This window comes from Ailuropoda melanoleuca, chromosome 12 (assembly GCF_002007445.2).
Source record: "Ailuropoda melanoleuca isolate Jingjing chromosome 12, ASM200744v2, whole genome shotgun sequence".
In the NCBI taxonomy this organism is placed as follows: domain Eukaryota; kingdom Metazoa; phylum Chordata; class Mammalia; order Carnivora; family Ursidae; genus Ailuropoda; species Ailuropoda melanoleuca.
The window spans coordinates 51,843,276-51,863,387 of record NC_048229.1 but is presented as its reverse complement, the minus strand read 5'-3'; the positions used below and the strand labels follow the sequence as shown (position 1 = coordinate 51,863,387).

Genomic DNA, 20,112 nt, shown 5'->3' with positions numbered 1-20,112 from the left:
TAGCAGCAATTGGGAATAGCAATCAATTTAACACGTATAATAAAGCATCATGTTTCCCAATCCTAGGAATTCCACACACCATACACATGCACAACAGGAGTTTTGAAATGCTTCCAAGTACTGCATGGCAACCAGATTTAGTGGAATACTGAAGCAGTCCTTAGCCTTATGTGAATGGAAGGTATAATGGGAATTCAAGTCGTTAATCTGCTTTAATCATTGCACTTTTTAAAGATTCAGCTGATCATGAGTAAAATTCTCAACTTTTGATACACTTTATAAAAGGGACACACAGCAACAAAACAAGTTTCTTATGGATTCCCCAATGCCAATAGAGCACACAATTTGTGGCTCCAATCTGATACTTAATAAATACTGTTGATTCAAAGTGTCAAAAAGTTAGAAGAGATACAGTCCCAAGAGAAGGAGATTCGCTTGTCGCTTTCAAAATGTTAAGATTATCATGTAGACACAGGAATAAATTGATTCTGTGATGCCTTTAAAGACAATTTCAATCATTAAGAAAAACCAATTGCGGGCAAAATTTGCTTCTAAATAAGAAGGAATTTTGCGATAATCAGGGCTGCCCAATAATAAAAAGGGCTGTTTGAGGTCGGAACAATCTTTTCCTGCAAATATTCCATGAGAATGAAGGATTACCTTTCAGGGAATAGTTATAACAATTCCTCTATCCTGCAGATGACTGAACTACACTATCTCTAAAGTCTTTCTAGAACTTCTCATTTTAACCTCCTCTACTAATCACCACTAATTTGTGATTTAGGTGTTTGCCTTTACATTCACAACCTGCTTTCATGTTGAAATGCTGTTTGAACTTCTATCTGTATAGAACTACTTGACAGAATATTTCCACCCAAATATTTAGGACCCCTAAACAAAATTGCACCCTGCTTTAAAATGTCATATTTAAAAGCCCCAATGGGTATTAACTAAGATCTAAAGATCTAGAATTATATTATATATATAAATGGGAATAAATAAAAGAGAATTTGGAAATGACAGTAGGAGAACCGCATGCCAAGGCAGTCATTATCATCCTAGTCACCTGATACTGGCATGGATTTGGGGAAACTGGCGAGGCCGGTCTCTGATGCACTCTGCAGCTCCCGAAGCCGAGCGAGGTACTGCTGCTGCCCCAGGGCACCGTCTTCACTATCCAACGGTCTTTTCTGAGCAAGCCCTTGCTTCTGAAATGTCAACTTCAAACCACCTTCCTGTTAACAAACACCATTACCAAGAAAGAAAAAATTACAAAAACTCATTTCAGTTATTAAGAGAATTTTTTTTACTTAGAAAAAGTGAAGTAAAAACCCTGAAACATTAATCAAATTCTCTCTCCTTATTCAGAGATAAAGAAAAAAAAATCAACCCATTTCTGTGATGAATATTGAGTTTTCTATCTTAAAAGAAAACAAAATCCAGGTACTATGCACAGTTTTCTGAGCAAAACAAAGTTTTTCATGTGACTAATACATCGTAACACTATCGGCTTCAGACATACATCTCTAAGTACATTATTCAAATGACATTTCAGAGGACGTTACCCATGTATTACACACGGAGTAATCCATTTAGCTTCAAAAATCATACTGAAAAATGAAATGTTACTGATAACATGGCATGCTAAATGTTTAAAAGAGGAAGTGCACTGACATACCATTTAAACATTATATAAAAGAACCAAAACAATTAGAATTTGTCAGACTGTTTAAGAAAAGCATTCTTGATTGGCAGAAGGACTATTTTCAGAAGTACAGGTAGAGAAACATATTAAATGATGATCCTTCTAGTAGAATATTCAAGTTTAATAACCTGGATATCAAAAAGAAAACAATCCAAATACCAGAAAACAAGTATGTGAAGGAAGTAAGAGTGAGAGCAGGCAGCCACTTGCAGAAAAAGCATGCTGCACACGTAATCGCAATCGGGTCCTAGGGCAATAAAAATAAACATACGTCTTTGATTTTCACTGTAAACTCCTTTTCTCGTACATGCTTCTTCACCTTTGACATCTGTGTTGACTGATCGTGTTCTTCTTTAACACCGGCACCTGGGGGAGTGGGTACACTGGGTTCGCTATATTCTGTAGCTGCGCCAGGACTGTCCAGCAGTTTTGTGGTATAGAAAGAAGCCACTGTGTTGGCATCGTAACTTCTTCGAGCTGAAGGCCACTTCCCTTTCAGCACTGTTTGACATATACTGTCCAGCCGGTTGATCATCACGCGGTCCTGGAAGAGCATGCCACAACCAAATGTGATTTTAACAATCAGGCCAGATCTTTGGAGATGAAATGGCTCAGGGCCTTGATGGATTTAACTCCCGTACAACATACGTGCATTTGGTATGTATACATATTCACACACCCACTCATAATTCTGTAAGAATTCAAGTACAAATTTCCACCGGAGTTCAAAAATAGTTACGATAGGACAGTCTTCTGTTATTTTTATAATTACACAAGTAATACAAGTTGCTTGTAAAAATTCAAACAACTCAGAACCAGGTCAGAGTAGAGTTCTCCTAAAGCTAAGCACTCTTGACCTAGTCTAGCCACATACCGAAAGAACTGCATTAATCCAGTCTGAACTTCTACCACTGAAAGTATATGCACCTAAGTGAACTTTTTTCCTAAGTCTCTGATGACTATGGTAAATTTCTCCGAGGAGACTCAGCTCAAAGCACCTATTTCATAAATAAGCACCTGAATATTGACTTGTATGTGAATATGTGTTCACTATCTCTTATTCTAAACATTCTAAGGTTATGTTGAGAAATACACACATTCAAGTACACCTATTTACTTGATAATAGCAGTTGATACATTTGATGCTAACACCAAAATGCCACCCTCTGTTTTACGGTGACCTATTTTTCCATATGAGAAGAGTATCTACCATTAAAGCAATAAGAAAAACACTCAAAAAATGATCTGTTCCAGGAGGACATTATCCATTTACCTTTGGCCAATATGAAGCTGCTAGCATGTATCCCCCTTGTAAGATGTAAGCGGACTCTGGTGTCCCATTGTTCATCTGGAAACTATCCTGGGTCTCGTCCTGGGTAGTGCTCAGTGACGCAACACTTTCTTCATCATAGGCTTTCACGTGAGGGGTACCTTCTGCTAAGAACAATTATAACTGTTTCAAGAAGATGGCATAAAGCAAGTTTATATATACTTTTCAAATCTTATATAATTATTCAGGTATATTTAAAAAGGAAAAAGAAAAATAAATGGAAAAAAAAAGGAAAAAATTCACCTAGAATATAATATTCATTGTTTAAAAAATTAGCACAGGGGCGCCTGGGTGACACAGTCGTTAAGCGTCTGCCTTCGGCTCAGGGCGTGATCCCGGCATTCTGGGATCGAGCCCCACATCAGGCTCCTCCACTTGGAGCCTGCTTCTTCCTCTCCCACTCCCCCTACTTGTGTTCCCTCTCTCACTGGCTGTCTCTATCTCCGTCAAATAAATAAATAAAATCTTTTAAAAAAATTAAAAAAATAAAAAATTAAAAAATTAAGAATTAGCACAAAAGCAAAATAAGTGGCATTAAGGAGTTTGAGGGGAAAGGGTTAACAAAACAACCCTTTCTGCACGAAAATGTGACCCTCAGTTAACTCTGTAGGTCTGCTTCCCTGCAAACAGATAAACTCCTGACTGATCAACTGCATTTAGCCTGGGAGGATCATAAATACCTAATGGGTATATTAACATTCTCTAAGGAGGGGACTCCTATAATGGGGCATATCCTTATGGCCACCCTGAAACTTATGTCCCAGTTGTTACAAGAGACTCTGGTTCCTGTGGACTATGAGGTTCCTTAGGCCAGACTGGCTCCTGCGCCCACTCAACGTCAACTCATTTCCGTGCACCTGAACGGTGGGCTGTGGCAAGCACATCTCAGGAGAGGGCCACCTGACATTACTCTGCCGGTGAGCTGCCGTTCCTGTCCAGTACTGCTCTGAGTAGACAGCTGCCAAGTAAGGCCTATGCTACTCTTGTTGGTCTGACTGCTTAATCTAAAAATCCTGGTGGTGGTTATAGAATATCATCCTGATTTGTTCCCTGGTCAGCTTGTTCAGAAAACAATGTAACGCTAAATTGAAGGTGATCACAAAGAACTAGAATATTGTGTAAAATGCCTAATTTCTGTTTGATGAACCCATTTTTGCAATGCCTGGAATACTGAATCAGGAGTGTGTACCAGTAAGTCTAGTTTCCTCCTCGCTAGCGCTTCTCTAAGCAAATCTGTACAGGTAAAATTTCAGTCAACAATTTTAAACATGCTTAAGTTATCTGAACCAAATGCTTTTCATTCTCACTTGAAATGTCGTACAATAGCAAAAGCACTTCAGGCATATACCTCGCTTTTGGACTTCGTCTTCTTCACTGTCACTGTCTTCTGATGAAGATGAAGAGGAGGATGATGAGGAAGAGGATGAGGATGAGGATGAGGACGATGCTGAAGAACAAGAGGAGGATGAAGAAGAACTAGAGCCTGATCGAGAGTGGGAACAAGAGGAGGAGGAAGACGAGGAAGAAGATGATCTGGAAGAACAGGATGATCTCTCAGAATCAGAGTCAGACTCAGAACTAGATTCGGATCCTCTTTTGTGGACTCGCTGTTTCTTAGAAGCTGGGTTTGGAGTGAGGGGTTCTGTTCTGGCTGCAACCATGCGTCTGTCTGTTTCACCTTTTCCACCAGATTTCTGGTCTCCAGTGGCCTGTGGTAAAACCCCGTTCTTTGGACTTACAGGCTCAGACTTTATTAGTGTCCTGGTTTCCTCAGAAGACATAGATTCTTCTTCAGAAGACTGAGGCTCCTCTTTAAGATTTTCACTTTTAACTTTCATATCCTCTAGAATAATACCTTTAGCATCTAGGAGCCTAGGTAGAGAGGTAAGAGGAGAAGCAGAAAGTGCTACTTGATATTGCTGTAAAAGTGGGGTAGAAGTCCTTGAATGAGCCATCTTACTTTGACTGTAGTTCCTTTGAGCTGCCATAAAGGAGAGTTCAGGATCACGAAGAATGTGATAGTCTGTTCGGCTCACCCCATGTTTAGCAGCTCCAATGAGCAAGTCCCTATCATGAGGGCCACATTCCCACCAGACTGGTAAGTCTGGATTTGGATGGCAAAGCTTCAAGCGTTCAAACAATTGCGGATGCCGGAGGGCCTGTTCCCGTACTTTCCTTAGAAGTTCAATACGGTACAAAGTCCTAGAAGCACGTTCTTCTGTGATTGGCTGGATAAAAATATTTGGATCCACCAATTCTACGTTAAAACGAGAACAAAAACATTAACCTCAAAAACACTTTGTTACCGATGTAAAACAAATAATGCAACTTCTAAAATGTACCTCTCTACTCAGTATCATTGTGTAGTTTCCAGAATTTCTTTTTATTATTTTTAAGTGAAAAAAAAAAAGAAGTTTTAAAAAGAACTACCAAAATCCATACATATAATAGATAACACTGGATCTTCTGAAAGTAAGTAGAACACTTTTTTAGACGTATATGAATATAAGAATTTAAGAAATTCCCTATGACCTGTCTTTATTAATCTGTGCCTTACTCAGATAGGAAAACACTTACTTGAACTCATTTATAAACACAAATTAAAACTGTTAAATCATACCCCATAAACAAACAGAAGTCCCATTTCCCTAGCTGCACCAAGGTAACTCTGCATTACAGTGAACTCACAGGAACACCAAAGGCTTTCTTAAAATTGGAGGGAAATGCGGGAACATTGTCAAATGCTATGTGAAGTAATGGCTGGAGCTGGTTCAGTTTCAACATTAGATCTTGTGATCTTCCTTTCGATGGGGTTGTATCTTTGTGGGCAGAGATACTGGCAGTTTAGAAGTATTCAAAAAAGATAAGGATTTGTTGAAATAATTCAGGGGTCACTTAAAGCAGCTCGTACAAATTTTGAGCATCAAAATAATGAGAGTATTGGGTTATAACCTATAGGATAAAATAAATATCTGAGTCCATTCTGATATGAATAAATAATTGATCAGCAGATGAAAGCAAAACACCAATCCTTGCTTGCAGCAGAATTCCATAGTAAAAACTGTTACACACAAGGACCTACTCATGGATACTTAAGTCAATGTGTGAAAGTTTGAGGAGAGGATTTGTGTGGTCTCAAAGTATCTCAAGATTTCTTTTAACTGCAGGGGAAAAGATAGCTATTTTACACTGGGGAAACAGCATAAACCATTGTAACCAAGCAATCAAGGACAACCCCATCAGTGTTGGACATACCGACATTCTGAACCCATGGTACTTTCTGAGAAGGACACACCATTTCTGTGGTACTCCTGACAAAAATGCACAACCTCAATGCAACCACATGAAAACATAAGACAAATCCAAATTGAAGGATTTGTGGCAAAATAACTGATCAATATTTTTTTAAGGTATCAGGGTCATGAAAGACGAGAAAAACTGAGGGTCTCTTACAGACTATAGGAAGCTAAGGGGAAAGACCAACCAAATAGAATGTGGGATCCTGGAACAAAAAAGGACGTCAGTGGACAAACTGGTAAGATCTGACTAGATACTCAGTTTAGTTAATGGCACTGTACTAATGTTAATTTCCTAGACTGATAATGATACTATAATTAGTCATGTAAGATTTTACATTAAGGGAGGCAAAGTGAGAGATACATGGGAACTTCTATAGTTTTTTGCAACTTTTCTGAAAGTCTAAAAGTAGTTCAAAATAAAAAGTTAAAGAAAAAAGAAATCAAGGACCATGCAAATATCAGTATGGAACAGGAAACAAGAATGGGAGTATCAATTCTACCTCCAAGGTTTGAGAATGGTATGGTGCCTGACAGGTATACACATCCCATTAGTAAGTAAGTATGGCTATTTAAGAAAGAAAAGTAGTATATTGTTCTTTCAATTTACATTATGTTTTTAAACAATTACCAGACTGTTGGACATAAATACTTATTAAGTTGTTTGGATCTAATTATTCATTAAACAGAACATTTGGCCTCAGGTGCTGTGAAAAATTAGAGATGGTCAGGGCTCCGTGACCTGAGGAAGTTTGGAAAACCGATCTAAGTAAAACCTTACTCCCATTTCCAACAAGAAAACACAACCTTTTCAATCATTATTTAATAATTAATTTTCCTTTTTGTTTGAAAACTGGAGTCCAAAGTGGTTAATTTATTCACCACATTTTACATTGCTGATGGGAAAAAAGAAATGAGGGCCTCTTGGCAACCATAAATAATAGAAGACACAATACTTTGCTTTATCTGTCTTTTTAAATCCATCGCTAGTATTACAAAAGACATTTAACTAGACTAAAATCTACCCTGAATAATCTGGTATTTGGGTAATCAAGTAATGGGCTGGCTACTCTATTCAGCAGACTGACAACAGATCCGTTAGGACATAAAACTAAAACAAGCAAACAAATTCACATGGAATTTACATCCTTTTATTAGCCATTTATATTGTACTACAAAATAGGAATAGGAAGGCAGTGGGGTTTAGCAGTCAGAAATCATATTTAACAAAGAATGGAGACAGTGGCTTATAACAGCATTATCGAGAGGAGTTGCTGGCAGGATGAACTATTTCTCTGGGTTTCAAAGACAATGAAATTCACCCCAGAACAGGGCTTTGGCTGAGCATCAGCACCTCTGATTAGTTGTTTTTTGTGTTTTTTTTTTGGAAGGCCCTGGGTGATCTTTTTTTCCTACTAAAACTCTTTAAAATGTCCTTTGAGCGGAGGCCTCATTCCTTGCAAAATTATTCATGTAAATAAGCCCTCTAACACAGCTCCTATCAGATGGACTAAGTACACAAGTTAGTCCTGCTCACAAGCTATCATGAACCTTCTACCTCCTTCGATCATCAGTCTAATACTGAATAAGCACTGGCCACTCCTCAAAACTCAGGGTGTAACTTTATTCTGTTTAGATCTCATTTTAATAGCAGGATTGACCAATAGGGAGATCTTTGAACATAGTTTGTTTACACATCTGAAAAATTACTGAGGTACTAAATTAGACTACTGAAATAAACAAGTTAGAAATGTCTGAATTTTAGTGCTTTTTGCTTCTTTGACCCAAACCAGGAAAGACAAATTTTATACCTACCTTCTTTGGAAGGAAGACGACAAACCCTCCGACACATAGACATGAACGCATACAAATACTTTTCCAAGCTATCATCAGTTTTCTTATGCAGCCTAGCCATAGCTCTAAATTTTGTCCAATCAAATTGGCCTCTGTCAGGGTCAAATACCACTCCAAATGTAGACACAACTCTATAAAAATCAGCTTCTTCTCTTCTCGTCCACCTGAGTCAGATTAAAGAAAAAGTCACATTGGTCACTAAAATAAATATTTATTAATGCTGAATATAATGACTATAATAAAATTTAAAACATTTCAAGTACCTAACACTTTAAAGGATTAAATGCAGGACACTGCCTTGCAAATACAGTTAAAAATGCTAGTTGAGGGGCACCTGGGTGGCTCAGTTGGTTAAGTGTATGGCTCTTGGATTAGGCTCAGGTCCTGATCTCATGGCTCGTAGGACTGAGCCCCATGTTGGGCTCTGCGCCCAGCAGGAGTCTGCTTGGGTATTCTCTCCCTCTGCCCCTTTCCCACTCGTGCATGCGTGTGCTCTCTCAAATAAATAAATAAGTCTTTTAAAAACATGTTAGCTGACTCATCTATCCAATCACGCTTCTTTTCCTGCACTATAATAGTTTTTTGCAAATCTACTCTCTAAGAAAACACGCAGGGGAGACAAGATTATGTAAGACACAATGACCCTACCTTTAGGGAAAAGATAAAACATTTCAAAGATATTTCTAGTATAAGGTAGTATGTTATAGTTGTATGCGTTATAGAAACTAAGAATTTTAGGAGAGCACAGAAGATGGGAGGACCACTTCAGACTTGAGTGATCAAGAAAGCATCACAGAAGTAAGCAGTATTTAAGATGGAACAAGGCAAAGATCAACCAGGTAATTCTAGGAAGAGGGCATAGTATAAGCAAAGTAGGAAGTAATCTACATTTTGGGGGTATGATAAGCATTCCACATTGACAATGATATGGATCACACCAGAGACAGAGGAGACAGGGTTGGGGTCAGATTATGAAACACTCCATATGCTTGGCTAAAATAGTCCCTGTTCAGTTGAAAGTTCCTAAAGATACTTCAAGAGGGTAATATTATCCTCACACACCACAGCTCTCCACAGTCTAATTTATGGACAATTTTTCCTGGTTAAGTTATGGAATTGTGTGAACAAGAAAGAATGTATGAGACCTTTGAAAAACATCAACAGGCCATTTTCAGCATAGTGCTACCTTAAGAAGATTAATATAATACTGATGTAAAAATAGCCTGGGAAACCAATCAAATCATATGAACCTTGCATCTGGGGGACGAAAGGAGGAATAGAATACAAAGGATGGATTAAAAGATTGCACAGGACACACAGAAATGTGACATAGTGTCTACCCTCAAAGAATTTACAACTTAGAAAGACAAGACACAGAAAGGCAAAGATCAATGTCCTTACGACATCTTATATTAGTGTGACAATGCGAAGTTTATTTGGGTAAGTGCTATCTGAGTGCAGGAAACAATACTGTGAGCTGGACTGGTTGAGAAAAAAATTAGTAGAAGGGGTAGGATAGGTGTTGAGCTCTGAAGGAGGGGCTAGGTTTGGACTAAAGAGCGGGAAGAAGGATGTCCCAGGTGATAGGAACAACATAAGCTAGGTATTGAGTCAAGAATACATAGGACACTATGGCTGCGGGAACAGTACTGGATAGAATTAGAAATGCATGCTGATGCTGAAACTGAAGAGACTCTTGAACCTAGGCTTAAGAACACACTTTATACCTGCAGTAAATAAGGAGGCATGGACTATCACGATAAAGCTAAACTTTAAGGATGATTAATCCAGATCTGACCGACCAAGGAAAAATGCACATGGGAGGTTAAAGATGGCCCTGAATTCTCTGCCACTCTTCCCACGGAGAGGCACAGTCTATTTCCCTCTCCTTTTAATCTTGGTTGGCCCTGTGACTTTTTTTTTGACCCACAGAAGGTGGCAGAAGTGACACTTTGAAACCCTGAGGCTGGGCCTTAAGAAATTGAAGCTTCTTCTGCCTTTGCCACTGGGAATGCTCCCTCACAAACGCTCCCAGTGCCAACTGCCAGCCATGTGGGTGAGGCCACTTTCTCCCTTCCGGACATCTCAGCACTCCCACCAACACCACAGGGAGCAGAAGAACCACCTGGTCAACCCATACAATCGTGAGAAATAAAAAACTGATGTTTAAGTCACCACATTTTGGGGTAGCGGTTATTATGCAATTATAGACAACTGAAACAGTATAGTTGCTGAGGTAGTAGTACTTGAAGAAGATTATGTCTAGGACATCTAAAAATCTTACGTTTCAGACTAACTAAATCTGGTTACAATGAATGTGCTGCAAGTAATACAAAAGAACAATGATGTATTTTCCAGAGAACATCCAAGGACCCAGGCTTAACACGGACGCCAGGTTATTGCAAAACACTGCTATTCTTTTCAACATATTCTATCCTTTTCAAGAAGTTAAAACTTTTGGGAGGAGAGAAGCATGCCTGTCTTCTTAACAAGTTCTCTTACAAAAAGGTCTACCATTTTGTCCTTCTTTGATATCAGTAGTTCCAAGGGTTCATCCTCTATATAAAGCATAAACGGACTTGTCTTCCATACATTCTTACATTTCATAAATGTCATAATGTAAAAATAAGGTAGAATTAACTTTATTTCATGTAATTTAAATGTATCCTTTATTAATAATTTAATTCTTGAGCTTGCTTTGCAATTTCATTTTTTTAATAACTCACTGGTCATAAGCATGACAAAAAATGATTAAATATGAAGCATGGCTAGGAACTATAAAATGCAATTATTTTCGTTTGACCGTATTTGTTGTGTATATGTGTGTGAGTATATATTCATGCACGTGTATGCAAGCATAAAACACTTTGCTCTGACCAACTTTTCTACCTATATGTGTTTTTCACAAAGTGAGATCACCATACAGTAACAGCCTTCTGAATGAATAGCTACATTTATACAATTACACTAATATTAAAAATTTAGTGCTATTGTCTTACCTTTGCTGTCTCTCTATCTTGGCGGCCATTTTAGGATTGAGAGTGGCTTCTTCGTAAAGAGGCTGCATTACACTGGCGGGCGCTGAGAAAGTAGGCTGTATCTGCTGGATTTGTCTGTTTTTATTAGTACGCTGATATGCAGTGATGAGACGCCTCAAACGTGTAGTTAAAGCTGACTGAGTTGGCCAATAAATTTTATCACCTTCCATCAGTTGACCATCTATATTTAAAGAAACTCATGTCAATAAAAAAACAAAACTGAAAAAAACCTCGCCCCCCAAAACTAAACAGATACTGAAATGAAACTCATACAAACAGCAAAATTTCCTTACTTAAAATCTTTTTCTTTCAACCTGATTATGTGGAAAAAAGCCCACACAAGCCAAACTTCTCATTATAAAAAAGTTTTCTTTTAACCACAGCTCTAAAAACATTACTTAAAGAACAGCTCAAAGTAAGTAGGTCACAGTGGAATAAAGAACCATAGTATCTACTGAACATCCCTTGCACAGAAAATACAACTCTTGCATTTCCAGGTCTAATAGATTTTTACTGGCTGGCAAATACTCAAATGCCTTGAACTTAAATGAATTAAAAGTCAAACTGAAATCCCTCAGAAGCTGAATGCTGTAAACTCTTTTACTTAAAGCCTTCTATATTAAATCAATCTCAATTTATGTGAGAATCAAAACATTTTAAAGGTCATTAGTGAGGAACATATATTATAAAAAATTCCCTATGACAATGCTATCACTTTTAAGCTTTTATTCATCTAATAAAGTACAGGATCTAGCTCTCTATTTCCAGGGTATAATCTTATAATTACATACACCATAATTAGGCGGTAATCATTCATGCTAAGCAAATATTACTCCTTCTTTCCTAGTCAAACTATGAAAGGATGAGGCCCTATTCCACTTGGGTGCCAGCTGGGAGTGAGTGTACTCTGGCGACAGCATGTTTCTATCTTGATAATCAGAAGGAAGTAGAAACAAGACCCTGCAAAGAAAGGCTTTGCAAAAAAGGGGTGTGAGAAATGATGACTCCTAATACAGTTCCTAACATAGAACTAATAAGCTGTTGAATGGATTACTGAATCAACACTTTAATGATGAAATCTCATGCATAAGTTTAATAATCAAGCCACAGAATCATCAAAGCTTTGATTCCATAAAAGCTCAGTGAGTCACGGCATAAAGATTTGCAACTAAAAATATTGTTAAATTCCCAACTAGTATGTCCTATAATGATTACGATGGTCTTCAAAAAAAATTTCATACACATCTAAAATATCATAGAAGTGTAATAGTTTATTGATTTCATGGTATCATGAGAATGTGAATTTCCACAAAAACTAAGTAAAAAGAGAGAAATGCAATTTACCTCCATCTGCTATAACAAGATCTCCTGGTGAAGAAACATCATCCTTTTAAAATAAAACAGAAATTTGTCATAGGGTGATTGGTCAAGATACATTAAAGATGAAAAGGGAATCAAACTTTTAAAGAACTTTTTGCAATAGAATTTTTCATGATGAATTTAGCAAAAATAAAAATTTTAATATCTTGTTCTCAATTCCCACCCTTTTATACTTCTCTATTGCCTTGTACACTTTAGACCAGTTATTTTCCACTAAAATTTCCCCCTTCCATGATCACGCTTAGGACAAGGGCTTTTCTTCCACCCTTCCTCTAATTGCAAATATACCCTAGGTATTATCGATAACAGGATTTTTTGGTTGTTGTTCTATATACCAACTCTCATAATTTATTGTTTCTCATATTTGATTAGACAACCTGCAAATCATTCTCTTTCAGCCTTGAACAGTTGGCTTGTGCTGTATATCTAGTTTTTATCTGTCAACAGAGCATCTCCAATCAGATATTCCAACATTACTGTAAACATATTCATAACTTTGGTGGTTTTATTCCAATGACTACTATTTTCTGTTGTTGTTTTAGAAAAGCCTGAAGTTAGAATTACCATCACTCCTTTGTAAGTGGGTCTTTTTACTCTGGTTGCTTCTAACATCTGCTTTTTGTTTGGAATATCTGCAATTTCACTAGGATGTTTTTTTGGAGTGGATTTTGTTTATCCTGCCAAGATTCACTTTATTTCTTGAATCTCAAGATTCATGTCTTTCATTAAGTCTGAAAACGTCTCAGCTGATAATCTCTTAGAACAGGTCTTCTCCCTTATGCTCTCTAGTTGTTCCCTCTGGAATACCGATTAGACATATGCCGGACATTATTATGCTATCCTCTTCATCTCTAAAGAGTTTTTCATATTGATTTATTGCCTCTCAGCCCTAAATTCATTGCCTCTCATACCTTTTACTGGCTCTAAGAAAATAGATCTGGGCTCTTTAAATGTTTTTTTTTTTGCCAGCCAGTATGATGTTAAGCTTTCTCAGTTGTGGCAGCAAGAGAGACTGTAGGAGAAGGGTTTTACTTTTCCTCGCTATTGCCCTGTGTTGTTTGTCAGAGTACTGCTCTCTGAGGGTTCTCATTCTGTGCAGAATCTCCTTTCTCACTGCCACACACAGGCCCGAACCCTCTCTAGTCCTCATACAGGCATCAATATCCAAGCCCCTTGGCCACCGAGACCAGCACACCTTACCTGACAGTTAATAGCACCGTTTAGTCCTTTCCCCTGCCCTTGTAAGTATTATAGAATCCCTCATCCCTTTTCACATCCTTTCCCCACTCCACAGAGTATTTTCACTCAACCCTGCTTCTTCCTTTTGACTTTCTATAAACAGGACACTTAGAACTATGCTTTTGCAGCTCAGAATTCCTCTAGGCTCTATCCTTATTTTCAACCCTTTATGTAGGTCTAGTTGCTGTGTACTTTCTGTGTCTACTTCTCACTCTGCTTGGGGTTTTCTCCCCAACACTGTGTTTCCTAGTTCCTAGCAGTGCAGCCTGTGGGCAAGCTCCATTTCATCCACCTGCCCACCCTGGCCCCCAGAGTGTCTAGAAGGGAGATCAGGCAGATGCCTGTCAACCTAAGTGGATCACTAACTTAGCTAATCTTCTGAAGAACAGAATTACGTATAAGGAAAACATGAAGGAAAAACACACAAAAGAAAATGCAAACAAAAGGAACCACGGACTAACCAGAAATGAGGATTTTAAAATAGGATCCAAAGCATACCTCTATATCATCTTTAAAGATAGCTGGGGCAGGTTTGTATTCTGGATCTTCCACGTCCCTGTTAAAATACCAACAGAAGCTACAATTATTGTACTGGACTTAAAAATTTCTCCTGACAGGACAAATGGAATCTTGTTGGGAGGACTTTTAAGCATATTTTCAGACTGAAATCTCTGTTTGTTAGCCTGTGGACCCCAAGTCACAGCACAAAGGTGGTTATATGGCAAGTCAGAAGAAAGCTACTTCTGATTGACTCTTACTACCAAGTTTGCTTTTAAACGTGGTAATATTAAACTCAGCACAGTCTCTTTTGGTAAGAAAACAAAGATAGTAAAGACCTTATGACAGTTACCATGAAAACCATTCTATTTCTCTTCAATTGTAATATTCTTTGTCTTCTTCCCTCTATGCCCTTAGAATTGTACGGCTTTAATGGCCATGACCGTTAAGAATGGAAAAATGAAGGACTCCCCACAAGGATGGGGATGGGGCAGGTGGAGTCTCTTCCTTGATCACACCAGTGGATAAATGCTAACTTATTAGAGTTTTGTTAACTCTTTTAGATTGTAAACTCCAATTCTCTTACTACTACATTATCTAACAATAAACATCACTGATGTAATATGCTGCTGTTGACAGAGATACATGGAGAAATCAAGGCTCTGAAGTGCACATACCCATCCATATAATCATTTGCCCTCTGTTCCGCAGCAACTGCTTTCTCATCAGGTTTTCCCACTCTTTCCAAGAAGCATAATGCTGGGTCTGCTCGGATAGTGTTATATTTTTCATAACCTGGAGGGATCACCAATTATGAGAGTAAAAAGGATAAAAAGAAAAAAGATGTATGAATATAAGCATGCTTCATATTTATTGTGGATGATGTTCCTGGACTAAAGGGACCATATATTAAAACAGTACAGGGTAAAGTAGGTTTTCTAGAAATTATCACAAATATTGCATGGTCTGGCATAGGTTTATTTAAAAGTTTAGATTAAACTTATCACTTAAAATGAGAAAGAGGAAAACCGATCATACACAACACACTTTACATAAGAACTCTTCCTGAGGGGAAGTTAGTGAGATTTCTGTCTGGGAGGGGCAGGTCACGTATGCCACCCCTTTCATGAAGAAGTATAGTGACTGACAGACATAATGTGGTAGTTTGTGCTTTACATGATACGTATAATAACATCAGTGTTACTGGAACGAAGCTATAGGTGGAAATCGTTAAACTGAGAACTAGTTGAATTACATTACACACAGAAGACGATTCTACCTACCTTCCTCCTCACTTACCATGTTTAAAAACTCCAATAAGAAGTGACTTATCAGCATCGAAATCCCACCATTCAGCAGGAACTTCTGAGTGGTCTGGTTCTGGGACCCAAACATCAATGTCACTTTAAAAAAAAATCACAATATAGCTCTATGAATTATTAAAAACAAGTCAAAGAGGAGGCAAACTTTACCTAGCTTGTAAAAAGCACTATGGTTTTTAAGACAAAGACGTTATGATTTTATTTCATTGATTTTTATTTTCCACAATTACCACCAGTTAAAATTATAAAATTGTACAAGATCAATAAAGTTACTAAAAAACGAACTAATGTCCTTAAGCTCAACAGAAGACATTTTTCAACAGGATTACTTTACTCTTAAGGAATCATATTCTTTCCACTGATTTCCTTTAGATATAAACAAATCATTTTATGGGAGAGTAGAGCCTTACATCAGCAAACAACTTGACAAAATCAGCTGGTTCAAACATTTCATTTTGTATATGAGGAGACTGGGGCCCTAGAAGGGCAAATTAATTGCTTTAGGCTGCAAAACAAGTCATATCTTTTCTAGACTGCTACTGGTTAGAAAATACCACTGACAAATTAAGCATTGCTTACAAGCGAAGGAAAACGGCAAGTTTTTGATTCATAATTTGACTAAAACACTCAAAGTGCTATTTTTATGCTGTATATAAATACCATGCCTAAAAATGACAATATGATAAAGTACTTAAACTATAATAAATCCATGATTCTTTGGTAATTTGGCTGTTTTCATGAGTATGAAACAACTACTTAAGAGCATTTATAATTCTGCAAACATAACTTCCTTTGCTTATCATTTGAAATTATTATTTTCCCAGAAACCTTTTATAAGTAACACAACACCGCTAAAAATGAAAATATGCCATGCATAGAAGGACTGAAATGTTTACTTCTCTATATAGTGATTCAAGCACTGTCTCCCTTAGCCTAGCATATAGCTAACATTTGACAATCAGCAAATGAATATCATTAATTTTTTTTAAAGATTTTATTTATTTATTTGACAGAGACAGACAGCCAGTTAGAGAGAACACAAGCAGGGGAGTGGGAGAGGAAGAAGCAGGCTTCCAGTGGAGGAGCCTGATGTGGGGCTCGATCCCCGAACGTCGGGATCATGCCCTGAGCCGAAGGCAGACGCTTAACGACTGCGCCACCCAGGCGCCCCGAATATCATTAATTTTTACACACACACACACACACACACACACACACACACACACATCATTCTTATATTTTATTCAACAAAGAAGGTAGAGGGGTGCCTGGTTGGCTCAGTCAGTTAAGTATCTGACTCTTGATTTTGGCTCAGGTCATGATCTCAGGGTCATGGGATCAAGTCACATGTGGGGCTCTGTGCTCAATAGGGAGTCTGCTTTTCTCCTTCTCCCTCTGCCCCTTCCCCCCTCAAATAAATAAACACATCCTTCTTTTTTTTTTTTTTTTAAGTTTTATCTATTTATCTGAGAAAGAAAGAGCAAGCAGGTAGAGGGGCAGAGGGACAGAGACAAGCAGACTCTGTGCTGAGCAGGGAGCCTGACAAGGGGCTGGTTCCCGGGACCCTGAGATCATGACCCAAGCCAACAGCAGATTCTTAACCGAGCCACATAGTCGCCCCAATAAATAAATCTTAAAAAAAAAAAAAAGAGAGAGATTGGATAGGCTAAATTACCTTGGGAAATCAAATTTTCTAGTTGAGAATTTCCCTATTTGGTATTCATGAATTATCAACTTTCAAAGAATGAGAGATAAAATAAAATATAACAAAAATTAAGTAGAATTTCATCTCCTTGTCTTAGCACCAAAATTTCATAAGTCAATAAACAAAGGCCTATTGTTTTGAAAAAATGGGAAGTTTCCTACTTACAATTAAGTTGTGTAGCAAAAATTCATTTGTAAGTTCACTGTCTTTGGGAACTCAAAATAACTTTCCATATAGAAATAAACTAATAAATGGTCAATATGTTCCTGAGCTAGTCCACAAGAACCTGATTTTAGCTACTAATATAGTAGAAATAAAGCACAATGGCAATGAAAACAAAAGACTTACAAGTCTTGTAAGTAAATAAAACACGAAATACAGATAGGAAATTACTTTTTATTTTTCTTAAGTGTTTGCCAGCAGAAAAAGTTTTTAACCCAAGAAATATGGAGAAAAGGATGGAGACATTTCTCTAGATTCTTAAAGAAAATTTTCTGCATTTAAATGAACATCTTACTACCTTTAATTTTTCTTAAAAACAAAAGGGTTGCAATCACAGTATTTTCTAGCTTACCGTAGGAAAATAGAGAAAGAGTGATTTTCCTGTGATACAACAAAAGCTGAAAAAATGATGAGGAAAAATACAGTTAAAGAAGATATTTACTTTTGATTTTTTGCCCAGGACTAAAGAAAGCATAAGAACCGAAAGATGAAGGCTAGAGAAAAGAACGTGGGTCAGGTAGTTCCCCTCATCAACCATCAGGTGGCACTCTAAGCTCAATACACTGTGATGATCACCAGCAGTGGAAAGATTTCCTCCTTGTGAAGAGCATATATCTTACCCAGCATTCCAGTGAAGTACCAAATGCATGTTAAGCGTTTGTTAACTGCTAGGGAAAGGTGCAGGTGCTCCTGTTGTTGATTTCTGTTTTTAAAGATTCAGTTCATGTGCTGTCTTTTGCATAACGCTGCCTTTAACTTCCCCAGGCTAGATCATTCATTCAAAATACATTTAAACCACACTCATTATTTGCCAATAATAGCAATAAAAAGGCACACACTCCCTGTCCTTGTGAAGAGATACTGTAATACTGCATGGTGAACACTGTAACAGGGGACCTTGGATACGTCCCTGACCTGGACTTCAGAGGCCAGGAAAGGCTGAGTTGATGCCAGCTGCACAGTGACGCGGGGTGAACAGAGGCAAGGGGGAAAGCAAATGTTCCAGCAAGACTGCAAAGGCCTGGAGTATAGTATAGAAACAAAAACTGACACCGCAGAAAAGATGACAGTATCCAAGAAAAGGAGGTGACAAGAAGAGAGCACCTACGAGAAGACATTTAAGAGACAGACTGAAGAGGAGCCCGCAAAGCAGCGAGCAGAAAGCTAAAAAGAGCCTCTGCAGGCGAATGCTATTACAGAAGCATTTTAAGAAGAAGGAAGTGGTCAGTGAAAGTGAAGCAGGACCGGGGCACCTGGGTGCCTCAGTCAGCTGTGCATCTGACTGTTGGTTTCAGCTTGGGTTGTGGGATCGAGCCCCATGTGGGGCTCCATGCTCAGGGGGGGAGTCTGCTTGATGGTCTCTCCCTTTGCCCCTCCCCACCATGCTCAAATAAATAAATACATCCTTTAAAAAAAGGTAAAATAAGACAAACACTATGATATATCCATGGGTTTAGCAGCAAGCATATAGGTGAGGAACTTCTTGGAGTAGGTGGTGGAGTGAGGGGCATTGGCTGAACTGCAGTGGGGAGCATATCATCAATGGGAGAAGAGAAAAAGGAGACATAGATACAGAAGTCTGGCTGTGAAATCAAGGAGAGTAATCATATGATACTGTGAAGAGATGCTGGGTCCAAAAGTGTGTGTGTGTGTGTATGTGTGTGTGTATGTCTGTGTCTATGCTGAGGGAGATGTCAACGTGTGAAAATCCAAATGAGAAGCCAGAGAGGGGGAGATTAATGAAAGAGGAAAATGTAGGGATAATTCACAGAACGTAGTTTCTGGGAAATCACAAGTGGATAGGCTCCCGTCAGGCCAAGGGAAAAGAGGAGTCACTTAGCCAAAAAAATGTATTGGGTGTTACCACAACCCAGATTCAAGGTGCTGTGAAAAGAAAGATCAATAAGACAACATATTTAACCTTCAAGCAGCTTAAACTGTAATGAGAAGAGAAAGACATGGAAATAAATATAACTTGAATAGGCATCATGAATGAGATAAAATAAGGTCAAGCAGTAGTGAGTGACTAGGGGACGGAGGCTGGGGAAGGCCTTTGTGAGGAGGTAAAACTTGAATCTAGGCCTGAATTATCTGAAGAGACAGTTCTGTGGAAGACGAGGTGGTGCAAGAGCGTACCAGGGGGCAGAGCACAGAATGAGCCCGACATGCTGGAGAGACAGAAACACCAGTGTGGCTGCAGCACCGTGGATGAGGGACAGAATGGAAGAAGAGGACACAAGTTATGTAGGGCCATAGGGAGTATGGATTTTATTCTAAGAGAAATGAGAAAAACCCAGAAGGTTTGAAGGAGAGGGGCACCATGGCCTGATTTTTGCTTCAGAAAGATCACTCTGGCTGCTGTGTGACGGTCAGCCTGTAGACAGGAGGCAGAGAGACCCAATTAGGAGGCCAAGGCAAAAGTCTAAATGTGGCGTAATGGTGGCTTGCACTAGAGATCTGGCAGAGGATGTGGTGACAAGTGCTCAGATTCAGGTGTACACGGTACTCTGTGGAGCTCACAGG

At 38.4% G+C, this 20,112-nt stretch overlaps 1 protein-coding gene across 16 annotated transcripts in view; it reads right to left on the bottom strand.

Annotated features, from left to right (window-relative positions):
* Positions 1 to 20,112, bottom strand: part of CHD9 (chromodomain helicase DNA binding protein 9) — a 218,217-nt gene that overhangs the window by 21,534 nt on the left and 176,571 nt on the right. For 12 of the 16 annotated variants that reach the window (XM_011220466.3, XM_034638803.1, XM_034638802.1 and 9 more), the window contains 10 exons: positions 15,640 to 15,743; positions 15,018 to 15,135; positions 14,341 to 14,398; positions 12,568 to 12,610; positions 11,185 to 11,404; positions 8,147 to 8,349; positions 4,384 to 5,292; positions 2,979 to 3,142; positions 1,977 to 2,249; positions 1,067 to 1,235 (listed from right to left, as the gene is read on the bottom strand). In XM_011220466.3, the coding sequence (XP_011218768.1) occupies positions 1,067 to 1,235; positions 1,977 to 2,249; positions 2,979 to 3,142; positions 4,384 to 5,292; positions 8,147 to 8,349; positions 11,185 to 11,404; positions 12,568 to 12,610; positions 14,341 to 14,398; positions 15,018 to 15,135; positions 15,640 to 15,743 (2,261 nt within the window). The remainder of the gene's footprint in view (positions 1 to 1,066; positions 1,236 to 1,976; positions 2,250 to 2,978; positions 3,143 to 4,383; positions 5,293 to 8,146; positions 8,350 to 11,184; positions 11,405 to 12,567; positions 12,611 to 14,340; positions 14,399 to 15,017; positions 15,136 to 15,639; positions 15,744 to 20,112) is intronic. The other 4 variants (XM_034638811.1, XM_034638813.1, XM_034638810.1 and 1 more) reach the window with 3 other exon arrangements.